Source organism: Nomascus leucogenys, chromosome 8 (assembly GCF_006542625.1).
Source record: "Nomascus leucogenys isolate Asia chromosome 8, Asia_NLE_v1, whole genome shotgun sequence".
Lineage (NCBI taxonomy): Eukaryota > Metazoa > Chordata > Mammalia > Primates > Hylobatidae > Nomascus > Nomascus leucogenys.
This window is the reverse complement of record NC_044388.1, coordinates 88,445,714-88,470,346: the sequence shown is the minus strand read 5'-3', so window position 1 is coordinate 88,470,346 and position 24,633 is coordinate 88,445,714. Positions and strand designations below refer to the sequence as shown.

The 24,633-nt window shown below is 42.0% G+C and overlaps 1 protein-coding gene across 1 annotated transcript in view; it reads right to left on the bottom strand.

Moving 5' to 3' along the window:
* HSDL2 (hydroxysteroid dehydrogenase like 2) overlaps positions 1-24,633 on the bottom strand; it is an 89,664-nt gene that overhangs the window by 53,008 nt on the left and 12,023 nt on the right. Inside the window, exons 2-6 of the mRNA XM_003264004.4 lie at positions 18,504-18,667; positions 16,477-16,575; positions 13,163-13,277; positions 3,462-3,565; positions 1,110-1,208 (exon numbers count right to left, since the gene is read on the bottom strand). Of these exons, the coding sequence (XP_003264052.1) occupies positions 1,110-1,208; positions 3,462-3,565; positions 13,163-13,277; positions 16,477-16,575; positions 18,504-18,667 (581 nt within the window). The remainder of the gene's footprint in view (positions 1-1,109; positions 1,209-3,461; positions 3,566-13,162; positions 13,278-16,476; positions 16,576-18,503; positions 18,668-24,633) is intronic.

Genomic DNA, 24,633 nt, shown 5'->3' with positions numbered 1-24,633 from the left:
CTGTAACCACAGCTGGCACCATTTACACTTAAGATGAAAAGAAGTTAAGGTTTTCATGGGCATTACCCATTAGTACATGGAAAAATGTATAGTGAAATGTTATAGTCTCTTTTTCTTCCTTTAAGCTACTTTGATACAGAAGCAGAGGGTAAGAACCTATAAGAAAGACAGGCTTTCCTTTTTTCTCATTTTTGCTGGTTTTCTCTCATTTTTATATCTCTTATTGCCCAGCAAGGAAGCCATCAACTTCTGTTATATCATAACTGTAAATTTGCACACCAAGCCCAGGCATACACAGGTTCTTCTGTCATCTCACAGGGTTCCAGGTACTCTGTGAATTCAGAAGAATTCATGTGAAAGGAAAGATAATCCTGCTTTTTCTAAAGGAAAAAGACAAGGGCAGTAAGAATACAAAAATGTTAAAAAGCATTTGTTAGAACGTGTGAGGAGAAAACAAAAGTATGAGAATCTGCAGAATTTAGGAACGTTCCAGAAACAAAGATGGAGAAACAGCAGCTTCTCCTGTTGGCCTTCAAAAGACTCTTAAAGTGCTCCAGTGGTCAATGTTCCTACAAAGGCTATTGGCTGAAGAGTCACTCATGTAGTCTAAGCCAAGGCTGGAAGATGATTGAAAAGGATCTTATGTTGTACAATAAAAAGTTGAACTTGTTTCCCAACCGATTGAAGTTAGTGTTAACAGTCTACATACTCTCACCCCATCATACCCGAGAGGCACCTCAAGGGTGTCAAGGACAGGCTGGGAATGGTGGCTCATGCTTGTAATCCCAGCACTTTGGGAGGCCGAGGTACGCGGATCACTTGAGGTCAGGAGTTTGAGACCAGCCTGGCCAACATGGTGAAACCCTGTCTCTACTAAAAATACAAAAAATTAGCCAGGCATGGTGGTGTGCGCCTATAGTCCCAGCTGCTTGGGAGGCTGAGGCACAAGAACTGCTTGAACCTGGGAGGCAGAGGTTGCAGTGAGCTGAGATCACACCACTGCACTCCAGCCTGGGTGACAGAGCGAGATTCTGTCAAAAAAAAAACAATAATAAGTGTCAAGGACAATACATGAAAATCTAACAAATGAAGTTTTTAAAAATACATACCTGTTTTAGGCCATAATGCATTGACTGCAATTTCACCTTTAAATTCTTCTGCCATTCCAAGCACATACATAGACATACCATACTTAGCAATGGTATAAGCTGAAAGAACCACAAAAAATAATAATTTAATTATAAGAGAAATTAATTTGATTAACTTGTGAGTAGAAATAACTAATTTTTCTATTACTATTTTCTTCCTGATATATGTGTGCATGTATATATACATAAATATGCATATATATCTATATGTGTATATACATATACATGTGTATATACATGTATGTATATATGTATATACATACAACACACCCACGCACACATATATATCAGGAAGAAAATAGTAATACACACATGTATATACACACACACACACACACATATATATATATATATATACACACATACTCTTTTTTTTTTTTTTTTTTTTGAGTTGGAGTCTCGCTCTTTCACCCAGGCTGGAGTGCAGTGGCGTGACCTCGGCTCACTGCAAGCTCTGCCTCCCGGGTTCACGCCATTCTCCTGCCTCAGCCTCCCGAGTAGCTGGGACTACAGGCGCCTGCCACCGCGCCCGGCTAATTTTTTGTATTTTTAGTAGAGACAGCGTTTCACCGTGTTAGCCAGGATGGTCTCGATCTCCTGACCTCGTGATCCGCCCGTCTCGCCCTCCCAAAGTACTGGGATTACAGGTGTGAGCCACCGCGCCCGGCCTCTTTTTTTTTTTTTGAGACAGGGTCTCACTCTATCACTTAGGCTGGAGTGCAGTGGTGTGATCACGACTCACTGCAGCCTGTACCTCCTGGGCTCAAGCAACCCTCCCACCTCAGCCTCACGAGTAGCTGGGACTATGGGTGTGTGCCACCAAGCCTGGCTAATTTTTCAATTTTTTGTAGAGACAGGGTTTTGTCATGTTGCCCAGCCTGGTCTTGAACTCTTGGGCTCAAGCAATCCACCTGCCTTGGCCTCTCAAAGTGCTGGGATTACAAGTATGAGCCACCGTACCCAGCCTCCGATATATTTTTGAGAATTCTTTTCAATAATATAAAATATATAAAATATAACTTTTAAATGTACTATTTTCTAAAGAACAGGTTTTACAGAAGTGAACAGAGATGAAATCGTTTTATATATTTCCCTCCTAATATTTGATTAAAATAAAAGTGACAGTAATAAACTTTCATTTTTCTTAACACTATGAGGGTAAATTACATTATTATCTCTTAATATGTTTCTTTTTTTGAGACACAGTTTCACTCTGTTGCCCAGGCTGGAGCACAGTGGTGCAATCTTGGCTCACTGCAAACTCCACCTCCCAGGTTCAAGTGATTCTTGTGTCTCGGCCTCCAAGTAGCTGGGATTACAGGTGTGTGCCACCATGCCCAGCTAATTTTTGTATTTTTAGTAGAAATGGAGTTTCATTATGTTGGCCAGGCTGGTCTCAAACTACTGACCTCAAGTGATCTACCTGTCTCGGCTTCCCAAAGTGCTGGGATTACAGATGTGAGCCACCATGCCTGGCTGCTTTTTTTTTTTTTTTAAGAATGAATGTGTTTATTTAAAGGGAAACTACTGCTAGTAAAACAATTTAAAAAAACGGCTGCAAATGTATTTAACCTAGTCAATTAAAGTGGAACTTCTTTCAGTTTTGCTCTGTGGGTTCCCATTCCAAGCGCCTTTCCAAATGTTAGTGAATTGTGCTGAAATAAAAACTGATGCAACTATTTTAAAGGAGGCACCTATACGTAAATCTTGTTGCTTAGCATATTTACCTTAAACCATTAGTTTGCTATGAAAGGTAATAGAGTTTTTTTGTCATTTTTTTTTTTTTTAGAGTCAGGGTCTCGCTGTGTCACCCGGGCGGGAGTGCAGTGCCATGATAATAGCTCACTGCAGCCTCAAACTCCTGGGCTCAAGCGATCCTCCCACCTCAGCCTCTCAAGTAGCTAGGACTACAGGTGCATACCTGGCTAAGAAAAACAAAGTATCTCATAGATAGTTTTTAACCAACTTTATAGATGAATAAATTACACACGGTAAAACACACTCATTGGGAAATGAAAGTGCTTTCTGAAATAGTAAAAATCTGTATCTTGATTTGGATGTTGGTTATACACATTTCTCAAAACTCATCAAACTGAACCATTAAGAGCTGTGCATTTTATTGAATGTAAATTATGCCTCAATTTTTTAAATTACAGATAAAAGATTAAGAATCTACTTTCCAAATGCCACTTAATGATTTGGCATAGAAAATTCAATGCTGAATGTTATGTGCAGATTGTGATTACATCAGACTTACACAGATTTAATTCAAAACAAATTAAGCACAAACCATCCCCTCACCCTACCACCTACCACAGTGCTGTTTGAACCAAACTGGATTTAGGTTCAGTGGTGGACTGATATTGAGGATATGAGCAACTTTACTCTTTTTCAAATAAGGAATACACGCTTTAGATCTGAAAGCAAAAGAAAATACAAGCCAAATTTAATAGCTTTCTAACAATTTCTCCACATTTTTTTTTTTAAGAGACAGGGCCTTGCTCTGTTGCCCAGGCTGGAGTGCATGATTCAATCACAGTTCACTAAAGCCTTGAGCCCCTGGGCTCCTGGGCTCAAGCAATCCTCCCACCTCAGCTTTCTGAGTTGCTGGAACTACAGGTGTGCACCACCATGCCCAGCTAATTTTTGTACTTTTTTTTTTTAGAGACAGGGTCTAGCTTTGTTGCCCAGGCTGGTCTAGAACCCCTTGGACTCAAGCACTCCTCCTACCTCAGCCTCCCGAAGTGCCAGGATTACAGGTTTACAGGTGTGAACCACGGTGACCAGCCAAATTCTCCTTTTTTTTTTTAGAGACAGGGTCTAGCTTTGTTGCCCAGGCTGGTCTTGAACCCCTTGGACTCAAGCACTCCTCCTACCTCAGCCTCCCGAAGTGCCAGGATTACAGGTTTACCGGTGTGAACCACTGTGACCAGCCAACTTCTCCTTTTTTTTTTTTTTTTAATTTTAAGACAGGGTCTCTCTGTTGCCAGGCTGGAGTGCAGTGGCATGATCACATCTCATTGTAGCCTCTGCCTCCCCAGCTCAAGTGGTCCTCTCACCTCAGCCTCCTGAGTAGCTGGGACTACAGGCATGTGCCAGCACCCCCAGCTACCTGGATAGTTTTTGTAATTTTTTTTTCTTTTTTTTAGAAACAGGGTCTTGCTATGTGGCGCAGACTTGTCTGAAACTCCTGGACTCAAGCGATCTACCTGCCTCAGCCTCCTAAAGTACTAGGATTACAAGTGTGAGCCATCATGCCGGGCCAATCCACTTTTTTTTTTTTTTTTGAGACGGAGTCTTGCTCTGTTGCCCAGTCTGGAGTGAAGTGGCACAATCTCGGCTCACTGCATGCTCCGCCTCCCAGGTTCACGCCATTCTCCTGCCTCAGTCTCCTGAGTAGCTGGGACTACAAGGCACCCGCCACCACGCTCGGCTAATTTTTTGTATTTTTAGTAGACGGGGTTTCACCATGTTAGCCAGGATGGTCTCGATCTCCTGACCTCGTGATCCACCCGCGCTCGGCCAAGATACATGTTAAACGACTCCTACAGAGTAACTGAACTTGCTCAGAAATCTGTAGGGAACTGTTTGTTTGTTTTGTTCATAGGGTACTTTTGTTTGCTTTCTAGAATTAAGACAGAAAAAGCAACTAATTTTCATCCTTTGAAATTCTGCTTAATGGCCTGACAACATGATCTGCTTGATGGAAAAAAACAAATCCTTGACATACTAGCCTTAAGCCCAACTGAGGTTATCTGCAACCACAACCATCCCAAATTCTGCCTCCCAAAAACACATATGTAATTTTCAGAGATAGTTAATGTACTTGTTGGTCAGCACAATGGTAAATAATATAAGTGTTCAAGTCAGACAGACCAGGGTTCAAATTCTGCTTCTGCCCCTTCATTGTTGACCTTGGGAAAATTGTATAGCATTCTAATGCTCAGCTCTCTCCTCTGCAAATGTTGGTAATACTCGTTACCTTCTATGATTGACCAAGAGATTAAAATTAGATGATATATATGAGATACTTAGGACAATGTATATACTAAACATGAAATAAACAATTGCTGTTGTTAGTATTATGTATGCTGATTTATTTCATCTTAATAGGCATAGTATTTCTACTACATTGGAACTATAATTTAGTAATATAACTTTCATTACATTCCCAAATTTAATTTTCACCAATATAAAATATGCCTTTGGGTGCAATACATAGCTTTATTTTTAAAAAGTCACTCATTAAGGTAGGTAATTTATTTAAAATTCAGATCCAATATTTCTTTTTTTGAGACGGAGTCTCTCTCTGTCACCCAGGCTGGAGTGCAGTGGCGCAATCTCGGCTCACTGCAAGCTCCGCCTCCCGGGTTCACACCATTCTCCTGCCTCAGCCTCTCTGAGTAGCTGGGACTACAGGCGCCCGCCACCACGCCCGGCTAATTTTTTGTATTTTTAGTACAGACGGGGTTTCATCGTGGTCTCGATCTCCTGACCTCGTGATCTGCCCGCCTCAGCCTCCCAAAGTGCTGGGATTACAAGCGTGAGCCACCGCGCCCGGCCCAGATCCAATATTTCTAAAATGTTAATTTTTATATAATGTCAGCAGCTAAATATAGTATAGCTTAATTTATAGCTTTATTTTAGCTATAAATTTAGCTTTCGTTTACATTCAATGACTTCTAGGACTTTTACGACTCTGAACTTGTCCATTCTTTTTTTTTCTTTACCATGAGCCAGGAGCTGTGAATGAACTAGTTCATTCTTCTTTCAAGTCAGTTTTTTAATTACCAAATGTACAATACTGGTGTTAACAACAGCAACATCTTACCAAGCTTACCAAATATAATCAATACCATTAGAGGGGTTTTGGTAGACACTGTTTTCATTTCCAAAGGTGCTTCACTTTTATGGAGGTGAGGTGGGGCACACAATATTACAGCTGAGTTTCATTAAAACAGTGAAACTGCAACTCGAAGCATTAAGAAGAAACAAACTAAATATACTCCAGTAAATAAGACCATATTTTACACTCAAAGGAAAGAGCTCATTTCATTTACATTCTAAACATGAGCTTTCCTTTGATCTATGGGACAAAACCTTTCCATCTGCACTTTGCTGGCCTGGACCTCAACATTGCTAATCCTACATCAAGTGCATCTGTCACAGTAGCATGCCCTCTTATATATTACATTGAAAACTCTTAGCACCACACTTAGATACTGATACCTTCAGCCTAATAAAACAGTTACATTTATTGAAAACTTAACTATGTGCCAGACTCTGCTTTTATTACCTTTCATGAATTATTTTACTTACTTGGGGTTGCAAACTCAAAGGCCTGTAAGGCATTTGAGTAAATGAATAAAGTGAGCTGGTGTCAAAAGTAAAGTAGAGGTTCCTCTTCAAAGACTTTCCTCCCTGTCTAATTAGGAATAAATAGTAACTTCTCTTGGAAGCAAAATTTATTCAAAGACCTGTACTAACATTCTTAAATATCTGCTAGCCATGATAAAGAAATCAATGTACTTTATGTTCTTAGCTCCCATAATTTAGCCTAAATATTTGCCCTGCCATGCATATACTGGTCCAAGCAAGCATTAGGTCACAGCCTGTTCCTCTTCCTTATTTGAAGGTGTTTTTACCTTTCTCAGCACTCCACAAGTTACCTCCTCCTTCCTTTTGAGAGGTGACAGTGTGCTGGCAGTCCTCACAGCCCTCGCTCGCTCTCAGCGCCTCCTCTGCCTGGGCTCCCACTTTGGCGGCACTTGAGGAGCCCTTCAGCCCACTGCTGCACTGTGGGAGCCCCTTTCTGGGCTGGCCAAGGCCAGAACCGGCTCCCTCAGCTTGCAAGGAGGTGTGGAGGGAGAGGCGCCAGCGGGAACCGGGGCTGCGCACTGCACTTGCGGGCAAGCTGGAGTTCCGGGTGGGCGTGGGCTTGTCGGGCCCCGCACTCGGAGCAGCCAGCAGGCCCTGCCGGCCCCGGGCAATGAGGGGCTTAGCACCCGGGCCAGCAGCTGCGGAGGGTGTACTGGGTCCCCCAGCAGTGCCAGCCCACCGGCACTGCGCTCGAGTTCTCACTGGGCCTTAGCTGCCTTCCCGTGGGGCAGGGCTCGGGACCTGCAGCCCGCCATGCCTGAGCCTCCCACCCCCTCTGTGGGCTCCTGTGCAGCCCAAGCCTCCCCGACAAGCGCCACCCCCTGCTCCGCAGCACCCAGTCCCATCAACCACCCAAGGGCTGAGGAGTGCGAGCACAGGCGTGGGACTGGCAGGCAGCTCCACCTGCAGCCCCAGTGCAGGATCCACTGGGTGAAGCCAGCTGGACTCCTGAGTCTGGTGGAGATGTGGAGAACCTTTATGTCTAGCTCAGGGATTGTAAATACACCAATCGGCACTCTATCTAGCTCAAGGTTTGTAAACACACCAATCAGCACCCTGTGTCTAGCTCAGGGTTTGTGAGTGCACCAATCGACACTCTGTATCTAGCTGCTCTGGTGGGGCCTTGGAGAACCTTTGTGTCCATACTCTGTATGTAACTCATCTGATGGGGACATGGAGAACCTTTATGTCTAGCTCAGGGATTGTAAACACACCAATCAGCACCCTGTCAAAACAGACCACTGGGCTCCACCAATCAGCAGGATGTGGGTGGGGCCAGATAAGAGAATAACAGCAGGCTGCCCGAGCCAGCAGTGGCAACCTGCTCGGGTCCCCTTTCACACTGTGGAAGCTTTGTTCTTTTGCTCTTTGCAATAAATCTTGCTACTGCTCACTCTTTGGGTCCACGCTGCTTTTATGAGCTGTAACACTCACCGCGAAGGTCTGCAGCTTCACTCCTGAAGCCAGTGAGACCACGAACCCACCAAAAGGAAGAAACTCCGAACACATCCGAACATCAGAAGGAACGAACAACTCCAGACGCGCCACCTTAAGAACTGTAACACTCAACGCGAGTGTCCGCGGCTTCATTCTTGAAGTCAGTGAGACCAAGAACCCACCAATTCCGGAGACACTTTGTTCTCTGCCTTTGCCTCTTTTTAAAAAAAGTTCTAAGTTGCTAGCCAACCGGGACAAATACAGAAATGAGGTCCCGTTCCAGCCAATGGAAACCGGGCACAGCAGTCGGGTGGACGCATCAGGTTATAAATGACCCTGTCTCCTTTGATCGGTGTACTCTTGTGGCAAAACTGCTGGCAAGTATACCCTTTCTGCAGAAAGTATAAAAACGGCCTTGCTGAGTAAATTAAATTTATGTTCAAGTGCTATTTCTTTACGGCACCAGGGAACAAGCATTTCAAACAGCTGGGAATAAGAAAAATCAGCTGTTCAGAGATACAACTGAACCTTACTACTAAGCTTCTAAAAGCATTTAACATGATACAAACAATGTAATACTGGAGAGTATATAATAAATTAAAATTGAAAATTACAAATTAAAAAAGAAATATGTTCTGTGAGTTACCAGGGAAGTAAAAATAAAATAGAAATATTTCTTTTCTTTTCTTTTTTTTCTTTTTTTCGAGACAGAAGTTTGCTCTTGTTGCTCTTGTTGCACTCTTGGAGTGCAATGGTGTGATCTTGGCTTCCCGCAACCTCTGCCTCTTGGGTTCAAGCAACTCTCCTGCCTCAGCCTCCCGAGTAGCTGGATTACAGGCGTGTGCCACCACACCCGGCTAATTTAGTATTTTTAGTAGAGATGGGGTTTCTCCATGTTCGTCGGGCTGGTCTCGAACTTCCAACCTCAGGTAATCCGCCCACCTTGGCTTCCCAAAGTGCTGGGATTACAGGCGTGAGCTACCACACCCGACCAAAATAGAAATATTTCATTATGAATTTTCATTTTATGACATACCTTTCATAGAAGGCCAAAAATCTGACACTTTTCTTTGACCCAAAGGTCAGTGTGAGGTCTTTCATTTGGCATTGTGATCTGCTTTTAACTGGGAGCAATATTTAATTTTATTTAGTGTTTTTTTTTTAAAGTAGCTATTTATAAAGGTAGGAACTTTCAATAGTGAATAGAATCTTTGTGCAAGAGTTTAAATTTTAACTTTAATTTTTTTTAAAACAGAGACAGGGTTCACTATGTTGCCCAGGTTGACCTCAAACTCCTGGGCTCAAGTAATTCGCCTGCCTCGGCCTCCCAAAGTGCTGAGATTACAAGCGTGAGCTACCCTACCTGGTCCGTTTTGTTTTTAATTGAACCTTCACATCTAAAAATGTGGGTTAAGACATCACTTTCATTTTTGAAAAATGACCTCAATATAGGAAAGTGGACCAAAGTATTTTTGCCAAATGGGCTTCCAAAGACATAATTTCACAAGGAAAAAACAAAGAGACTCATATATTTATGTACACATCAGTCATAATGTCAGTTTAAAAGGTCAAGTCTATAGTTATGATTACTAATTTTTACAAATCTACATAAAATTCAATGCTTTACTTGTATTGATCATCTCTTGGAAAGAAAACATGTATATTTTTAACTTTGTTAGTAGGGAGCAATTCCTAGTGAATGATACAATGAGCAAACAATGTCTGCACCCCTGCAAAACATATACCTCCATTTGTTTAGATTTTAATAAGTCTAAAGTTAACACTGACCACTGCTACAGCACTGTCTATAGTTATGATTACTAGTTTTGATAAATCTACCTTAAACTTGCCAAGATATTTGTCAATACCTTAGAAGTCACTTCATGTCGTGAAAACCCAGTCTAAAACCTTTTTAATCACGTCAAAATTCTCCTGATGCCATATACCTAGGTGTGTGGTACAAGTTTAGCTTGGGACCAGAATTGTTTCAGGTTTCATTCTGAAATATCTGCATTATACTTAACCAGTTCAACATCACTACTCCAAAAATTTGAAATCCTTAATGTTCCAAAGAGCATTTCTTTTGAGCATCGAGTCAGCACTCAAAAAGTTTCAGATCTCAGAGCATTCTGGATTTGGGATTTTTAGACCAGGGATACTCAACCTGTATATGTATATCTGTGGCTTCATCATCTATAATAGAAACTGCCAGAAATCATTAAACTTATTCACACAACACTCCCTTAACTAAGCCTTAGTTCAAGATGTTGAGCAATAGTATTCCTGGTTAGGTTTATATTTTTAAGCATTTGTTTAAACAAATACTTAACATTCAATTGAAATTCTTTCACAAAGTTGCCAGCTGTAAAATATTTTTATTCCCATATAATTTTTTCTAGTACCATGATAGTATCACATAGCAACATTGCCTATTTTATTTGAAAATAAACACAAACTCTTGAAAAATGAATTCCTTTTCTAGTTCAAGTTTTTCATCACAATCTATATGCTTGCCATAATTCTTTTTTTCTTTTTGAGACAGAGTCTCACTCTGTCGCCCAAGCTGGAGTGCAGTGGTGCGATCTTGGCTCACTGCAGCCTCCACCTCCTAGGTTCGAGCGATTCTCCTGCCTCAGCCTCCGGAGTAGTCCAGTAACAGGTGTGCACCACCACGCCTGGCTAATTTTTTGTATTTTTAGTAGAGACAGGGTTTCACCATGTTGGCCTGGCTGGTCTTAAACTCCTAACCTCAGGTGATCTGACTGCATTGGCCTCCCAAAGTGCTGGGATTACAAGCATGAGCCACTGCGCCCAGCCATTTGCCATAATTCTTACTACGGTTGGATTCGATATGGTTTCATTCAATAGAGACCTACCTTACATATGGAATTTATAGAAATATGCCTCATATCTACAAACAAGTAAGCTTTCGCCCATTTTACTTGAACATACGGCCCTCTTGGCATAAGTCTCATTTTCCCAATTCAGAGAGAGATGTGGTTATGAGAAATATTTCACTTTCCTCTTTCATATAAGAAAAACAACAGTGTAAACGCAATGCTATAACTTGTTAGCCTGTCCTCAGCATCCAGAAGACAACAGAGCTCTGGCCCCATCCGATGAGTCAGTCGATAACCCTGCCACTCAGCTACAGCAACCATTGCCATGTGGTAATGCTTCTCAATGTGGCCAGATCTTCTAAGATTTCAAGAAAAGCTAGAAATCTGGACTTTTGTATAAATCTTCTAATTTTTTCAACATAAGCAACCAATAAAGTTTTTGAGACAGGGTCTCGCTCTGTCACCCAGGCTGGAGTGCAGTAGCATGATCTCAGCTCACAGCAACGTCCACCTCCCAGATTCAGACAATCCCCCCACTTCAGCTTCCTAAGTAGCTGGGACTACAGGCAGGTGTGCCACTATCCCCAGCTAATTTTTCTATTTTTTGTAGAGACAGGGTTTTGCCATGTTGTCTAGGCTGGTTTCGAACTCCTGGGCTCAAGTGACCTGCCTGGCTCAGCCTCCCAAAGTGCTGGGATTACAAGCATGAGCCGCCATGCCTGGCCCTAACTAATAAAACTTTGAATGTAGGTAACTAATGAAAACAATTTTGTTTTAACACTGTCTGGGCCAAGTTTTGCAGACCCAACAAAACATACCTGAGGGAAAAATTCAGGACTCTAACTTAATAACTTAGACATTTAACCCTCATGACCAACCCTATAACATATTACTGTATTATTGCCATTTTAAAAGTAAAGAAACTGAATCTGCAAGAAGTTAAGTTACTTGTCCAAGGTCACAAAATAGAAAGTCATGAGGGGTGAGTGTTAAGATTTGAATCCAAGCAGTCTTACTCCAGAGCCTAAGCTCCTAACCACCTGTTCCGTGTGTAACAAGATACACGTAAGGTACAGAGGCAAGTTCTAACCTCATGTATCCTGATATCCACATGGAAAATATAGAACCAGAGGGTAAATAAACAAATAAATAAATGGACAATAAGACGGGTTGTCTGATGAATCCAGAACAGATCAAGACTATGTTGTTTCATTCGATAGTCTACATTTCCCCGGCAAAGCCCAAGAAAGTATTAGTCTTTTTATTGGTTACAATACAGGGTGATTCATAATGAGAATGACCTTACTGTTATTTAAATAACTAAAACCTACATCTTTTATTTTTTTTTTTAACACCAGGTCTTTTTCAGATGAAGGAGACTATTGCTGGCTTCAGTAATCAGAAATAGTCCTATGAAAGGACTGTGTCCAATGAAAGACAGAGTATACATGTAAGTGTTTACACATGCAAATATTTGAGAAAATGCTTAAGCTACACTTTAGTCTTTTTTTTTTCTTTGGAGACAGAGTCTTTCTCTGTTACCCAGGCTGGAGTACAGTGGCATGATCACAGCTCATTGTAGCCTCAAACTCCTGAGCTCAAGGGATCCTCTTGCCTCAGTCTCCTGAGTAGACGAGACCACCACCACGGTCTCAGTAGGCACACACACCACTATGCCCGCCTGATTTTAAAAACTTTTTTTTGTAGAGACAGCGTCTTGCCATCTTCTGCATCTTAGTCTCAATCTCCTGGCCTCCAATAATACTCCCCTCACCCAAAGTGCTGAAATTACAGGTGTGAGCCACTGCAGTCAGCCTACTTTAGTCTTTCCTAAATTCATAGAGAAAAGGAGCTCCAAATAAAGCTATTTAAAATACTATTGGGCTGGGCATGGTGGCTCACGCCTGTAATCCCAGCACTTTGGGAGGCCAAGGTGGGTGGATCACCTGAGGTCAGGAGTTCGAGACCAGCCTGGCCAACATGGTAAAACCCTGTCTCTACTAAAAATACAAAAAAATCAACTGGGCGTGGTGGTGGGCGCTTGTAATCCCAGCTACTCAGGAGGCTGAGGCAGGAGAATCGCTTGAACCTAGGAGGCAGAGGTTGCAGTGAGCTGAGATTGTGCCACTGCACTCCAGCCTGGGCAACAAGAATGAAACTCCGTCTCAAAAAAATAAGTTAATAAAAAATAAAATAAAATAAAATACTATTGACTGAATGAAGGACTTCTAGGTCTTTATAAGGATTGACCAGATTTTGAACTACACTGTTAATTTGGCTCAAATCTGTTTACAACTAAGTAAGTTCCCTGAGAAAACACTGCAACATCCTCCCACACAACGCTTCTTGCAAACTTACGCGAGGTAGGTGCCTCTGGTGTTCACGTTCATCATCAGATCCAGTCTCTTGGTAGGTGTGTCCAATGTGTTGGTCAAACTAATGGCACTGGCATTATTTACCAGAATATCAATTCCTGTTTTCAAAATAATCAATTTCATTTTAATGAAAGACTTTTTATCACACACAAAAAAAGCATTTACTCTCTTTTGAACCCTCAGTTGATTCACAAATACAGTCATGTACCACATCTAACATTTCAGTCAACAATGGCCCATATACGCAACATGGTCCCTTAAGATTATAATACTGTTTTTTTATTTTATCTTTTTTCTGTCTAAGTATGTTCAGATACATACTTACTGTTGTGTTACAAACGCCTACAGTAGTCAGTACAGTAACATGTTATACAGGTTTACAGCCTGGAAAAAATAGGCTATGCCATACGGCCTAGGTATGTGGTCAGCTAGACTATCTATGTTTGTGTAAGTATACTCTATGTTCATACGATCATAAAATCACCTAATAATGCCTTTCTCAGAACATATCCCCATCATTAAGCAATGCATGGCTGTACTTTTTTTAGATAATATGACTAACCACTACCAATGCAAGACTGGTAGCTATTTCAAAATAGCACCTGCATGATTGTCACTAGCACAAGGGAGATACAGCCAATCGCCAGAGCTCCACGTGAAACTACAAGGAGGCTTAGTCTTTGGTGGTTTGTAGCTTCCACTCTTATCTGTTCTCTTACCTCCTGGTTGTCCCTCCCTGTCTCCATAAACCTTGGATCAAATTCCTTAAAGTCTTCCTTCCTCTCTAGCATGACGTTTCAAAGGCCTGTCCTCCTTCCAAGCATAGTAGTCTCCCTTCCCCCAAGGCCCCTCACTTAAAGGGAAAGGCTCCTTTCTGGTCTTGAGAACTGAGAAAAGAGAAAGACCTACTGTCTCAATCCCAGGCAGATCATTAAAGTGGATCAATTTTGTTTTAGTGACTCATACACACACAAAAAAAAATAAACCTAGAGTAACTACTATTTCTGCAAATTCTATCTAGTTTCTACCTATAACCAACAAGTTTTGTTTATAGTTATATGCCTAGTGAAATAACATTAAAGGAAAATGGTAAAAATACAAAAACTATGTCAAACATTTTTTCTTTGTTTCTACCTGGTCTTCATTATTCTTTGTAAAGTGCACTTAATGATGGTTGTGTAACAATATAATAAACTTCAATGTCACTGAACTGTACACTTAAAAATAGGATGGTAAATTTTATGTTATGTGTATTTTACCATAATTTTTAAAAATTAAATAATAAATTCAAGGCTGGGGACAGTGGCTTATATCTGTAACCCCAGCACTTTGAGAAGCTGAAGTGGATGGATCCCTTGAGGTCAAGAGTTTGAGACCAGCCTGGCCAACATGGTGAAACCCCATCTCTACTAAAAATACAAAAATTAGCTAGGCCTGGTGGTGGGCGCCTATAGTCCCAGCTTCTTGGGAGGCTGAGGTTGGAGGATCATCTGAGCCCAGGAGGCCAAAGCTGTGGTGAGCCACGATCCTGCCACCGCATACCAGTCTGGGTGACAGAATGAGACCCTGTTTCAAAGAAAAAAAAAAAAGAACTAAAACTGAATGAATATGGGAGAATGAAAAGCCTCAGCTTTCTCCCCTTAGTTCCTCTCCAAAAATTAGTGGATAAACTAATTACATCAAATCCTAAGTGGCACTAGTTAACCACTTTTACTACTAGGTGAAGTCATTTTAGATAAAATATCCTGCATTTGAGTGTGGCACATTTCACATTTAGGGCCCTATCAGTTGGACAAACATCATTTTGCATTTTCTGTCCTCTTCTGACACAGGCATTCACATTTCTTTGGGAAAGGCTGCCGGCTAGGGGTAAGATTTTGGATTTAAGGGAAGAGGCCCCACTTGAGCCAAAGCTCCATGCTTCAGTCCAGCACCCCACAGCACTCTGCACTGGGATTATAAGTACAGCCTTGATAACACTGAAACATTACCTATTTTCCACTGGCCATTGTCCCTCACATGTACATATGGTCCTCCGGAATATTAGCGGGGAGAGTGGTAATGGTTTAGGCAGGATTTGGACATACCTAAGTGCCCTACTACAATACCATGAAAGCCTTAGCTCAATCCCCAACACCTTTCTTCTAGGAACTTTTGAACTAATTGGGGAGAAAAGAAATACTAAGATCTAAAATAGTACAAGATAAGGATCAAATGAATGTTTTAAGAAATCAGAGAGGCCGGGCACGGTGGCTCACACCTGTAATCCCAGCACTTTGGGAGGCTGAGGTGGGTGGATCATGAAGTCAGGAGTTCGAGACCAGCCTGGCCAACGTGGCAAAACCTGTCTCTACTGAATATACAAAAATTAGCTGGGCGTGGTGGCAGGCGCCTGTAATCCCAGCTACTCGGGAGGCTGAGGCAGGAGAATCGCTTGAACCCGGGAGGCAGAGGTTGCAGTGAGCCGAGATTGTGCCACTGCACTCCAGACTGGGTGACAAAGAGCAAGACTCAGTCTCAAAAAAAAAAAAAGAAAAGAAAAAAGAAAAAAAGAAATCAGAGAAAGAAAAATATACTTCTGATTAGTTGGCATGGTGAGGGAACTGACTTTGTGAAGAAGATGAGATTTAACCATATAAAGGAAGAATTTTTTCAAAAGTAAATGTATAAGGCACAAGTGCAATGTTCTCACATACACAGATTGTGAAGTGTCCAGGACTTTTAGGGTATCCATCACCCAAACAGCAAACATTGTACCGATTAAGTAATTTCTCTTCATCTACCCCCCTTCCATCCCTTCTTCTTCCCAGTCTCCACAGTCTATCACTCCACACTCTTTTTTTCTTTTTTTTTCTTTTTGAGACAGAGTCTTGCTCTGTCACCCAGGCTGGAATGCAGTGGTGTGATCTCAGCTCACTGCAACCTCCACCTCCCAGGTTCAAGCAATTCTTCCACCTCAGCCTCCTGAGTAGCTGGGATTACAGGCATCCACCACCATGCTCAGCTAATTTTTGTATTTTTAGTAGAGACGGGTTTTCACCATGTTGGCCAGGCTGGTCTTAAACTCCTGACCTCAAGTGATCTGCCTGCCTCAGCCTCCCAAAGTGCTGGGATTACAGGTGTGAGCCACCATGCCCAGCCTTATCAGATGGTTTTAAACCATGTTCTGTGTGAGCGAATACGTATTTCTCCAGAGACTCAGAAAATTCAAAACTCAAAACAAATTTTTAAATTAACATTATAGTTATACCTTTATTTTACCAATATCCAATAATTTTTTCAGAATGAAGGTATTACCTCCAAATTTCTTGATGGCTTTCTCCACTGCAGCACTGATCTGCTGTTCATCTCTCACATCAACAATACATGGCAAGGCCTTTCCTCCAACTGCTTCAACTTATATAAAGGATACAAAACGAAAAAGCGTTAAAGCATTTAAATATTATACCTTTAATTCCGATATCATAGTCAAAAGAAAAAAGTACCCTGTTTTCAGAAAATCAATATAAATAATTCTATCTTACCACCAGTGACTCTACCATATAGTAGGACAGACTAGCTAGGCTAACACTATTAAAAAACAAAAATGAAGGTCTGGTGGGGGTTTCTTTGTAATTTTTTTAAAAAGCTAAAAAAAAGTTTTTTGTTTGTTTGTTTTTGTTTTTCAGACAGGGTCTCACTCTCTTGCCCAGGCTTGGGTGCAGTGGCACAAACAAGGCTCACTGCAGCCTCAATCTCCCAGGCTCAAGGGATCCTCCCACCTCAGCTTCCCAAGTAGCTGAGACTATAGGCGTGCACCACCACGCCAGGCTAATTTTTCTATTTTTTGTAGAGATGCGGTTTTGCCATGTTGCCCAGGCTGGTCTCGAACTCCTGACCACAAGTGATCCACCCGCCTTGGCCTCCCAAAGTGCTGGGATTACAGGCATGAGCCACCTCACCCAGTTGAAAGTAATTTTTAAAAACTTTTTATTGTGAGGCTGGGCATGGTGGCTCACACCTGTAATCCCAACACTTTGGGAGGCCGAGGCGGGAGGATCACGAGGTCAGGAGATCAAGACCATCCTGGCTAACACGGTGAAACCCCGTCTCTACCAAAAATACAAAAAATTCACCGGGCGTGGTGGCGGGCACCTGTAGTCCCAGCTACTCAGGAGGCTGAGGCAGGAGAATGGCGTGAACCCAGGAGGCGGAGCTTGCAGTGAGCCGAGATCGTGCCACTGCACTCCAGCCTGGGAGACAGAGCGAGACTCCGTCTCAAAAAAATAAACAAACAAAAAAAAACAAAAAAAACCTTTTTATTGTGGAAATATTCTAAAGTATACAAAAATGTAAAGATGCTGTAATAAACTAATAGGAATCCATCACCTATCTTCAACGATTGTTAGTTTTGTCAGTTAATATGTTTATCTTTCCTTTCCTCTATTTTATTTTTTGCTGGTGTGTTTTAAAGCAAATCCCTGACATCATTTCATTCATAAACACTTCACATGCATTCCTCTAACATAACCATAGTGCTCTGAACATGACTAACAAAGCTAGCAATGTCAACTGAAGTTGAATTTTTAAGCCCTCTCTCCTGGCTCTGTGCCTAGCGCTATGCCTTAAATAGAAGTATGTGATAATTATTTGTCAACTAAAAGTATTAAAATGATGACTTGCAAATTGTGCAGAGAATAAATAACACAGAAAGCTTTCTCAAAGAGTTCATGCCACTCACCAATCAAATTCTCTCCTCTCTACTCCACTTCCCCACTCCCCCTCCCATCCAAGAAACCACTGCCCTCATGAAACAAGATTTTTTTTTTTTTTTTTAAGAGACGGAGTCTCACTCTGTCACCCAAGCTGGGGTGCTGTGGCGTGATCTTGGCTCACTGCAACCTCCACCTCCCAGGTTCAAGTTATTCTCCTGCCTCAGCCTCCCGAGTAGCTGGGACTACAGGCGTGCGCCACCACACCCAGCTAATTTTTATATTTTTGGTAGAGATGGGGTTTCTGCCATGTAGGCCAGGCTGGTCTCAAACTCCTGACCTCGGGTGATCCACCCGCCTCGGCCTCCCAAAGTGCTGAAATTACAGGTGTGAGTCACCACGCCCAGCCATGAAATAAGATTTTTGACTGGAGTCTCTCACATTGCTTAAAAGTGCTGGAGGAGAAAAATGGTCAGAAGCACTGCCCCAAGGTGACAACATAAACACTTCTTTAACTAGATAAAATTATTTTCAGGGTGGCTTTCAAATAACTTTAACTAAACTTTCCAGCAAATTCTCTATGTATTGAAACCACTAGAAAGACATTTTATCAAATGGCACTGTCACACTCACTTTCTTCAGCAGCAGTATAGATTGTGCCTAGAAGTTTTGGATGTGGCTGGGCGGTCTTTGCGGCAATAACAATATTTGCTCCATCCTTTGCTGCTTTCAATGCAATAGCTTTGCCAATGCCACGGCTTGCACCTGTGATAAAAACTGTACATCCTGCCAGCCTCCTACAACAGAACAAATACGACCTTATTAGAAGACCCAATGTTTTATTTACTAACAGGTATCAGAACCTCAGGCATATTTTCATAATATATGTTTCCTCCTCTGTGAAATTTTCTCTAAACCCTCCCCATGCCCATCTGATGGCAGATAACTCCACTATACTCCCATTGCACAATGACTGATAAATTATTTATGACAACTGCAGTTGGCCAGTCTTGCTGTGATTTGACAAACAAAATCTGTTCAAATGCAAAGCAAATCTTCAAGAGAAATGAAGAATTATAAAACAAATTACATAAACATGCATTTTTTTCCCCACAGAAAACGTGTTAATAAAGCTTTTTTTTTTTTGAGTGGTGGGATTATGAGTAAATTTTATCATACTCTTTATATTCTTTAATATTTTTCAAATTTTCCACAATGACTACATACCACTTAAAATAAATTACCTAAAAACAAACAATTGTTCAATGAATGCTCATAATAGCCAGGGTGGAAACAACCCAAACGTCAATCAGCTGATGAACGGATAAGCAGAATGTGGTGTAGCCATGCATACAATGAAATAATGTTCCACAATAAAGTACTGCTATGAGCTACAACATGGATGAACCAAAAACATTCTGCTAAGAGGAAGAAACCAGTCATGAAGGACCACATATGGTGCCATTTATATGAAATGTCCAGAATAGGCAAACCTATAGAGACATAAAGATCAGAGGTTACCTAGAGCTGGGAGTGGGAGGGGTTGGAGGCTGACAACGGAAGGTTGAGGGGTTTCCTTCTGGGATGATTAAAAGGTTTTAAAATTGACTGTGGCGATGGTGGCACAACTCTGAATATATTAAAAGGCAATGAATTGCATATTTTAAATGAGTGAATAGTGGGGTACGTGAATCACATCTCAAAAGAGCTGTTAAATAAACAAACGCTCACAAATTGCTGCAGGTTGATCTGAAATATTCTGATTCAAATGTACGGACGGGTCCCTGTGCCCATTTCATTCTTTGTGTGTGTGTGTGTGTGTTTTTTCTTTTGAGACATAGTCTCGCTCTGTCACCCAGGCTGGAGTGCAGTAGCGCAATCTCAGCTCACTGCAACCTCTGCCTCCCAGGTTCAAGCAATTCTCCTGCTTCAGCCTCAAGCAATTCTCCTGCTTCAGCCTCCCAAGTAGCTGGGACTACAGGCATGTGCCACCACGCCCAGCTAATTTTTGTATTTTTAGCAGAGACGGGATTTCACCATGTTGGCCAGGCTGGTCTCAAACTCCTGACCTCGTGATCCACCCGCCTCGGCCTCCCAAAGTGCTGGGATTACAGGCATGAGCCACCGCGCCCGGCAAGCCTGTTTTTTGTTTTTTTAAATGGAGATGGGGTCTCACCATCTTACTCAGGCTGGTCTTGAACTCCTATGTGCTTTTTTTTTTTTTAGACAGCTCTGTTACCCAGGCTGGAGTACAGTGGCACAATCATGGCTCACTGCAGCCTTGAACTCCTGGACTTAAGTGATCTTCCCATCTCAGCCTCACAAGTAGCTGGGACTACAGGCACACACCACCATACCCAGCTACTTTTTTAAATTGTTTGTACAGACAGGGTCTTGGTATGTTACCCAGGCAGGTCTCAAACTCTTGGCCTTATGTGATCCTCCCACCCTGGCCTCCCCCCATTTCATTAAGTTCACTTAAACTTTCTGCTTACTCAGTGGCTAAGTGAAACGGAGACACCTAAAATGATTTCCTAGTAAACTCATAAAAGAAAAACTAAAAGAATAAAATAAAGATAACAGCAAGGGAAACCCGCTTTCTTGTTTACTTTCTAAGGACAAATTTAAAAGTCTGCTTAAGGAAAAGAATGGAGAGAGAAGAGCAAAAGTGACAATGACAAAGAAAAAGGGATGACCTGAGATTGGTGATAGATTAACAGGTTTGTTAATAAAGGAACATAAAGCTCTTGCACGACCCAGAGGATTACACTCCAGAAGTAAGAGATCAGAGGTAAAAGTGGGAAGCAGTTTTAAAATAAGGAATAATTGGTTTGGCAAGAAGGTGGGAGAGTGGAGAAGTGGGGAGGAGTCAGAGAGGTGGAAATTATTTTTCATGAAATATAGCACACATATAAAAAGCATGTAAAACAATGTGTATTGTTTAATGAACAAAATTAAAATGAACAGTAGTATCAAGGCAAGAAATAGAATATTACCAGTACCCCAGAAACCAGCCTGTATATTCCTCTCCAACTCTATCCTCCTTCCTTCCCCCACCCCACAGAACGAAAACTACCTTAAATGTTATTCACTACCTTGTTTTTTCATTATTCCTAGTACCTAGGTCTCTGAGTCTAAATCAACAGTCTGCAAACTATGGCCCCAGGCCAAATCTGACCCACCACCTGTTTGTGTGTGGCCCTGGAGCTAAGATTGATTGTTACAGATGAGCATTTGTGATCAATTCGATGACAAGGAATGCTAATTTTGAATCCCAATTAGGTAAAACATTATCTCTCTGCTACTTTTTTTTTTGAGAGCGGTTCTTGCTCTGTCGCCCAGTCTGGAGTGCGGCTCACTGCAACCTGCACCTCTGGACTTAAGTGATCTTTCTGCCTCACCACTCAAGTAGCTAGGACTACAGGTGTGCACTACCACACCTGAAAATTTTTTAATTTTTTGTAGAAACAGGGTCTCACTATGTCACCCAGGTTGGTCTTGAACTGGGCTCAAGCGATCCTCCTGCCTTGGCATCCCAAAGTGCTGGGATTATTAGCATTAAATTAAGTTTATTTAAACTTTTTACTTACTCACTTGCTAAGAGAGAAGGAGACATCTAAAATAACTTCCTGGTGAACTCATTAAAAAAGAATAAAAGAATAAAATTAAGATAACAGCAAGGGATGTGATCAATCAATAACAGGAAGATAACCCCGGCCTTATCTCCCTGTTATTGATTGAATTGTGTCCCCCAAAAAACATGTGGAAGTCCTAACTTCAGAATGTGACCTCAGTTGGAACCAGGATTGCTGAAGACATAATTAGTTAATATGAAGTCATATTGGAGTAGGCCCTTACTCCAATCAGACAGGTGTCCTTCTAAGAGGGAAGACTATGTAAAGACAGCCACACGGAGAATGTGTGATGACAAAGGCAGAGAGCCTGGAGGGATGCAGCTGCAAGCCCCGAACACAAGGATTGCTGGCCATTCCCAGAAGCTGGGAAGAAGCAAGGAAGGATTCTACCCAGAACTACAACAGCACAGCCCTGCTGACATCTTGATTTCAGAATTCTAGCTTCCAGAACAGTGACAGCATCCCTTTGTTTTAAGCCACCCAGTTTGTGGTTCTGTTTTTTTGTTTTGTTTCTTTGTTTTGTTTTGTTTTGTTTGAGACGGAGTCTCACTCTGTCACCAAGATGGAGTGCAGTGGCACGATCTTGGCTCACTGCAACCTCCGCCTCCCAGGTTCAAGTGATTCTCCTGACTCACCCTCCCAAGTAGCTGGGACTACAGGCATGTGCCACAACGCCTAGCCAATTTTTGTATTTTTAGTAGAGATGGGGTTTCACCATGTTGGCCAGGATGGTCTTGATCTCTTGACCTCATGATCTGCCCACCTCGGCCTCCCAAAGTGTTGGGATTACAGTTGTGAGCCACCACGCCCTGCCCCAAAGAGGACAATATCCTTACCAGCAGCAGTGAATGAGTATAAGAGTTGCCGTAGCTCCACCACCTCCCCAACACTTGGTAATTTCTGACCTTAAAGTTTTTTCGCCAATTCAGTATTATGAAATGATATCCCAATGTGATTTTCATTTGCACTTCTCCAGTTACTAATGAGGTGGAATATATTTTTGTTCCCATGTTAATGGTCACTTGTGTTCCTTCTTGTTGCGGGAAGTCAGGGACCCCGAACGGAGGGACTAGCTGGAGCCACGGCAGAGGAACATAAATTGTGAAGATTTCATGGACATTTATCAGTTCCCAAATAATACTTTTATAATTTCTTATGCCTGTCTTTAATTTAATCTCTTAATCCTGTTATCTTCGTAAGCTGAGGATGTATGTCACCTCAGGACCACTGTGATAATTGTGTTAACTGTACAAATTGATTGTAAAACGTGTGTCTGAACAACATGAAATCAGCACACCCTGAAAAAGAATAGAATAACAGTGATTTTTAGGGAACAAGGGAAGACAACCATAAGGTCTGACTGCCTGCAGGGTTGGGCAAAAAGAGCCATATTTTTCTTCTTGCAGAGAGCCTATAAACGGATGTGCAAGTAGGAGAGATATTGCTAAATTCTTTTCCTAGCAAGGAATATTAATATTAATACCCTGGGAAAGGAATGCATGCCTGGGGGGAGGTCTATAAACGGCCACTCTGGGAATGTCTGTCTTAATGAGGCTGAGATAAGGAGTGAGATGGGCTCTGGTCTCCCGCAGTGCCCTCAGGCTTACTAGGATGAGGGAAAACTCTGCCCTGGTAAATTTGTGGTCAGACCGGTTCTCTGCTCTCAAACCCTGTTTTCTGTTGTTTAAGATGTTTATCAAGACAATACATGCACCGCTGAACATAGACCCTTATCAGTGGTTCTGCTTTTTCCCTTTGTCCTGTTCCCTCAGAAGCATATGATCTTTGTTAGACCCTTATTAGTAGTTCTGCTTTTTGCCCTTTGAAGCATGTGATCTTTGTAACTACTCCCTGTTCTTACACCTCCCCCTCTTTTGAAACCCTTAATAAAAACTTGCTGGTCTGAATCTCAGGCAGGCATCACAGTCCTACTGATATGTGATGTCACCCCTGGCGGCTCAGCTGTGAAATTCCTCTCTTTGTACTGTCTCTCTTTATTTCTCAGCCAGCCGACACATGGAAAATGGAAAGAACCTATGTTGAAATATTGGGGGCAGGTTCCCCCAATACCTTCTCTTGCAAAGTTCCTATTAATTGGTTTTGCCCATTTTTCTTTTCTTTTTTTTTTTTTTTGAGACAGAGTTTTGCTCTTGTCGCCCAGGCTGCAGCTGACTTCAACCTCCACCTCCTGGGTTCAAGCGATTCTCGTACCTAAGCCTCCCAAGTAGCTGGGATTACAGGCATGTGCCACTACACCCAGCTGATTTCGTATTTTTAGTAGAGACAGGGTTTCTCCATTTTGGTTGGGCTGGTCTTGAACTCCTGACCTCAGGTGATCCACCTGCCTCTGCCTCCCAAAGTGCTGGGATTACAGGCGTGAGCCACCAAGCCTGGCTGGTTTTGCCCGTTTTTCTATAAATAAGGTTAACTTTTTTCTTATTGACTCATACAAGTCTATAAATTACATACATTTCAGTATCTTTTCATTTGTGGCTTGCTTTTTCACTATTTTTATAGTGTCTTTTGATTAGCAGAAATTTTTTATCATTAGAGATAGGGTCTTCCTGTGTCACCCAGGCTGAAGTGCAGTGACTGAATCACAACTCAGTATAACCTCCTATTCCTGAGATCACAATCCTCCTGTCTCAGCTTTCCAAGTAGCTGGAACTATAGGTGCATGCCAACATGCCTGGTTGATTTAATTTTCTTTATTTTTTCGGGGGGACAGGGTCTTGCTATGTTGCCCAGGCTCATCTTTAATTCCTGGCCTCAAGCGATTCTCCTGCCTCAGCCTCCCAAAGCACTGGGATTATAGAAAATTATTTTTTTTTTCAGATGGAGTCTTACTCTGTCACCCAGACTGAAGTGTAGTGGCGTGATCTCGGCTCACTGCAACCTCTGTCTCCTGGGTTCAAGTGATTCTGTTGCCTCAGCCTCCCAAATAGTTGGGATGACAGGCATGTGCCACCATGCCTGGCTAATTTTTTGTATTTTTAGTAGAGACAGGATTTCACCATGTTGGCCAGACTGGTCTTGAACTCCTGACCTCAAGTGATCTGCCCACCTTGGCCTCCCAAAGTGATGGGATTACAGGCGTGAGTCACTGTGTCCAGCCTAGAAAATTCATT